Here is a 5,920-nt window from a genome sequence, read left to right as displayed (position 1 = left end):
ACTCTTTCAACCTCTTCTAAATCTGCATTACCTTCCAGCCTTTTATCTAATAGGTTAAGCACATCACCGCCTTCGACTATGGCACTTATAGCCATACTTGGGAAGTATTTCAATTTTCCGGCTGATTCCATTTGCTGAGAGTTTCTCCTCCCCGATACAAGCTCGAAAAGCATCATTCCAAAACTGTACACATCTGCTTTGGGCGTTATCGCCACTCCAGTGATCCACTCTGGTGCGAGATAACCTCTTGTCCCTCTCACGGTTGTCAGCACCCGGCTGAATTTCCTCCCAATGAGTTTGGCTAAACCGAAATCTCCCACTTTGGGACAAAACTCTGCATCTAAAAGAACATTATCGGGTTTGATATCGCAATGTATGATGCAGTCTCTGCACTTCTCATGCAAATAAACTAACCCTCTTGCTGTTCCTAATGCAATTTTGTACCTTCTTTTCCAATCCAAGACTTCTGAATTGTTTTGTTGGAAAAGGTGAGAAGCTAAAGAGCCACTGGACATGCACTCATAGACCAACAACTTTTTAGTAACTTGACAGCAGAACCCTCGAAGTCGAACGAGATTAACATGTTGGATTGTGCCAATTGTGCTAACTTCTGCTCGAAATTGCTTCTCTCCTTGGCCAACACTTTCGAGCTTTTTCACTGCTACCATTGTAGAGTCGGGGAGTGTACCTTTAAAAACTGAACCAAAGCTACCGCCACCAAGTTTCTCCGAGAAGTTTTTTGTCGCATTTTGCAAGTCTCCGTAATCAAAAGCAACTAAAGAATCCCCTGTTGCTTTTCTTGCTCTAGCTATTTTCCTTCTTTGTCTCAATATTATAAAGACGACAAGGCCAATGAGAAGTGCTAGCCCAGTAGCTGAGCCCATAAGAAGACCAATAGTCATTCTTTTTGTTTTAGTCGGTCTTGGGAACTCTGAGGCTGATAGCCGAATGTAGAGAGTTGTGCCACTGCTATCACCTGCTCCTAGTTGCTGTAGATTTAACAGATCCCCCGTCCAAATGGAACAATCATTTCTTTGATAAGCATAAGCAGTGCAAGAGCAGTTATTTAAGCATGTTGATTCACAATCTACCTTACCATCAACTAGCACATACTCCTTGTTTTCAGGCAACGACACGCTTGACATTTCTAGAAATTTATCTCTCTTTCCCTTCGCAGGATTTTCATTCCCACAGTGAAGTTTGGTTTTCCTGATGCACCCACCAGAATAGTCCTTCAAAGCCCAATCACTCGGCGATTTGGGTTCAAAGCCCCTCAAGCAATTACAGAACGGCGAGTAGTTCTCGTTGCAGCTGCCATATGGCCCGCAAAGAGCATAAACTTGACATTGTTGTCTTGGGAAAGCCCAAGCCACAGTCCACCCGGTAGGTAGCAAAAATCGGCTATTCAATTGCCCCGAAACATCCACCACAACCTTGGATTTAGTTGTGGAATAGTTGTCGACAAAATGGATGAAGTAGCTTTCATTTTCATTTGTGACAAATTTGAAATTGTAAATCTTAGGGCCGACCATCTCAGGGACCAAGTCAAAAATACGACCATTCCAAGATCCGCTGGTCCAATATCTCCTAGACCTATTCCAAAGTAAGGCATATGAGTTGTCATTTTGGTCTAGCTCAAGCGAGAAGAGGCCTGGGGCAGGATCTTCTGAATTCTTCCACGAAATTAGACGATTCTTCTGTTTGGTCCTCTTGTTGTATCCGAACTTACTACCAGCCATCCACGTATCTGCTGGATAATCAAAACTTTGCCATAACAGTTTGGACGAATTGGATCCATCTAATTTCAACACAAGGTTTCCATCATCCAAAAGAACTGCTTTTACTACGGGAGAACTAGTAAAGCTCCTGTTTGTGGACCAAATCGGGATTTTGGACTCATTGAAAAGAGCTAAATTGCCATCTGAGATTTTCAGCTCCGAAGAAAATATATCTTTGACTGGTTTCTCTCTATTTGCCACCCAGACTATTGTCTGGGGAGTAACTTGTTTATACCATACTCCTATATAGTAGTTTGAAGGCTTACCTGGTTTGAAGAATCCCAGTACAAAGACACCATTTGCGGATTCAATAGTTTGGCCACCGGAGAGGGATTCATTTGCAGAGATGGAATCAGCCCCGAGGCAAATTTTGGACTTTAGAAACAACAACAGGAAGAGAACAACAAGCATGTATCTGGGGTTGGTCATATTATCCATTATGGCGAGCTCCAACTATTATGTTGACAATGTGGACATACTTATTAAACTAAGGCTTATAGTTTACAGCAAAGAAACTTGTCCAACTTTTAATTCTTTAATTATTATTGTTTTTTTTTTTTTTTTTTTTTTTCCTGGATGTAAGAAAATGACAGAACCACTAGTCAAAGAGAAGATTTTTCAAATCCCACAATGACCTCCAATTGCGTGAAAGGGCCAAAACTAGACTTTCTGTGCTGAGGCCGTGTATTCACATAAATCACTTCAGTCTTTCTTCTTGGCCAAGTCTGTTGAATATATGATATGGCTACGCTTCATCGTAATGGAGGACAATACACGTTTTGAGTGGAAATTAGTATTGGCAGACTAAAGATATTATCTAATGAACCATCCACTCATTAATTCGTATCCATAATTTATACTCAATGACCCTGCCTCACTTGGCCTAATGAATACTTTCCGCCGAACCCAAGACACTTTGTGCCTTTTGGAATCATTTCTAAAAATGTTTTTCATATTTTTCAAGAATAAAAAAATGAAAATGCTCTCAAAAATGCGTTTGGTACCGCATTTCTTAAAAACAAAAATTAAAAACGTTTTTGTACTTATTCTCAAAAAGTCACAGAAACCGAAAACGATATACATTTCCCCCTCCCCCCACATTTTTTGTACTTATTCTCAAAAAGTCACAAAAACTGAAAACGATATAGGATCGTTTTCAGTTTCCATTTTTCTTTTAGCCGGATCCGGATACGAAGTGAAGGTTGCAATTATCCAGTTAGAAGATAGCCGTGTCAAGAGAATATTTCATGATGTGAAACTAGATGTTTATGAGTAGCCCTTTGAAAGCAATGCAGGCGAAGAATTTGGAAATGACATCAGCCGGGATCCACCACAGGTTGGGTTTGAGAGCCGTGTGATGGGTGACTATCCAGCACGGTTCGGAGAGCACTTTTAGTCTGCGTTGGTGAATGGAAGCCCCCACTATCAAGCAAGAAAGAAGCGGCTCTTCCCACGGCGGAGTCACCATTGACTCTATTTATTATTTTGGTAAATTAGTGTATCAAGATGTCAATCTGAGATCTTATTTCGGTTCGATACGTCCACCTACGAGACTCACCTTTGGCTTTCGTCTCGGTAGGTGTATTATTCTACATTTTCCTAAAAGAACATTCATTCATTTCTTTCTTCCCCGTCGACCACGACGACTGAAACGGTAATCATTTTCAAAATGTTTATAGTTTTGATATGAAATCCGCCACTGATAGATGGCCACGTGTGCTCATCTATCATATGATCGCTCTATTGTTTGATGTGTATACCGCTTCATCGGTGGTTAACTCGTCACTGGGGCTCAGTCATGTATTGACTGGTCCTCCTTTAGTTAAGAGGTACCACTCTCGAGCTTGGTTTTAGAAGTTCAGCACCGTTGTCATTCAGGCCGGTTTTTTGCGCAGCAATCCACACTCTTCTTCCCATTTTTTCTATAGTTTTCATGTATATAATGTTTATTTAATATATTTATTTTAGAGCCCGTTTGGTTCATGAACTAGAACCATGAGATTAGAACTATTTTTCGATTTACGTGTATTTTTTGTGAGGAAAAATACTGTAGCGAATCATGAACCATGATTCGAATAAGAGAACGAATCCTCCAACCAAACGGTAATCATATTATTTATTTAATATATTATTATTTTAAATATTATTAGATGTTTTTAAAAATTAAACCACCAAACACAATTTCAGTTTTTTTTAAACTAAAAACAATCTCGGAACAAAACTACCAAACTCATTTTTAGAAATGATTCCAAAATGAAAATGAAAACGTTTTCGTTTTCATTTTCATACAAAAAATAAAATCATTTTGGAACGAGTTCCAAACGCACCCTGTTCATGTTTTTATTGTTTGAGACTTTTTCGATAGGTCTCCTTATTAGTATGATCAGTTTCTGACTGTTAAATTTATTTAAAATCATATTAAATTAAAAAAAAATCTAAAGAGATAGTTTCTTATACATATATGATAGTTGAAAAGTAAAAAATTATTAGTAGTTCATTTTTTTAGTCTTACAAGAGAAACTCTCTTATTGTTTTTACTAAGTTTTTTTTTTTTTTTTTTATAATTTTTATCTCGATCGTTTCATATTTTTTAGTAGGAGTTGGTTCACTATTCTCTTATTTGTGTTTCGATCTTTTTTGAGCTATCTAGCTTAGAAGAAGATGAAGAAGAAGATTATTTGGGTTGTTTTCAACTCGACATAATGTGGTTGAATTTTGTGCATAATTATAAATACGCCATGCATGCAACCATGAACTTCTTTTTTTGTGTGGGTGTTTGACAATATAAAGATTATATGAAAAAAAAAAAAGACTTTTTAAGTCAATAAACTAAGTTTCGTTAAATTAGAAAAATAATCGTTTTTAGAAATAGTGAATAAAGGATTGACTGATGTATGATTTATCACTGATCAGTGATTAATCAGTTTCAATTAATAATTTACTGATTTATCATTAATAAATCATTAATCAATCAATCATAAACCCTAATATATCAATGATTTATCACTGCGTTAGAAATGTCATTTAACCTAAAAAAAAGAATCAGCCATTTACCTAAAAAAAAATTCGGTTATTAATTAAAAAAGGGTTGTCAAAACCGGACATCCATTTAATTTCCAAAAAACAACAAATATTTTTGAAACCTTTTTTTATAAGAGATTTTACAGTAATTAAGAAAATGATAAAAGTTCTCTTCAAAAAAATGATAAAAGAAAATAACACACATCTCAAGTTACTAGGGATAAATACTCCTATTAATTTTGTTGCTTTGGACTAAAGGCAAAAGGGTTCGAATTTGAGCGGTTTGAATCTTTTGGGTTTGAATCATATGTGAATTTCTGTATGATTTGAAAATATGGTTTGAACATATACGTAAAAAAATGTTTTGAAATCATATGGGTTTAAATGGGCAAAATTCAGGAGGAGCCAAGTTCTCATTTTTGAGATTGAGGTGGGTTCAAATGTTCCATATGGATCTCAACTCAAATCTATTTTATGGAGCCCCGAATGAAGGTTTTGTTGAACCGGCAAGCTCAAACTTGCAGAATCCCCTTACCAAATAGGGCCAGTGTTGTTTGGTTTATAGGTATGAATCATAAATTTAACAATAAATTTAAATTTTTATGAGAAAAAATTATAATAAAAAGGTTTGAACCTTGATTCAAACCGAAAAATAAACCGGCGTATAACGATATCCTCTCTTTATGAAATCAGTTGCTCTTGTATTTGCAACGATAGTAATATGGATCACTACTTAGTTTGCTTCCTCTTTTTTTTTTTTACCGGAAATGCTTAGTTTGTTTTTTCTTTGTTTGGGGATCTTTTTAACGCGAGGAAATCTATCTTTTCTCTTTATACTGCAAATATTATTTTGACTAATTGCTCTTGTTATATGGTTTCCAGGATTTTCCTTACAAAAATAGAGTAGAAGATAGTAAGATTAATTTCAGTAATTATTAAATTTTAGAAATCGATTGTAAATTTAATTTCATTGACCAAAACTGTGAAAAATAAAAGTTCATGGAGTAATCTATCAAAATTAAGAGTTTATGGACTAAATTGTCACAATACTCATAGTTCGGGGCCTAATATAGCCAATAACCTGAAAACTTGTTCTATTTATGGTTTCTAATGTACCTTGC

The 5,920-nt window shown here is 36.0% G+C and overlaps 1 protein-coding gene across 1 annotated transcript in view; it reads right to left on the bottom strand.

Moving 5' to 3' along the window:
- LOC112092035 (G-type lectin S-receptor-like serine/threonine-protein kinase At2g19130) overlaps positions 1-2,216 on the bottom strand; it is a 2,701-nt gene extending 485 nt beyond the window's left edge. The window contains exon 1 of the mRNA XM_024167150.1: positions 10-2,216. Within this exon, the coding sequence (XP_024022918.1) occupies positions 10-2,216 (2,207 nt within the window). The remainder of the gene's footprint in view (positions 1-9) is intronic.
- Between the last annotated feature and the right edge of the window lie 3,704 nt (positions 2,217-5,920).

This window comes from Morus notabilis, unplaced genomic scaffold (assembly GCF_000414095.1).
Source record: "Morus notabilis unplaced genomic scaffold, ASM41409v2 Scaffold1169, whole genome shotgun sequence".
Classification (NCBI taxonomy): domain Eukaryota; kingdom Viridiplantae; phylum Streptophyta; class Magnoliopsida; order Rosales; family Moraceae; genus Morus; species Morus notabilis.
Note: the sequence above shows the minus strand (reverse complement) of the source record. Positions and strands in the feature narration are given on the sequence as shown.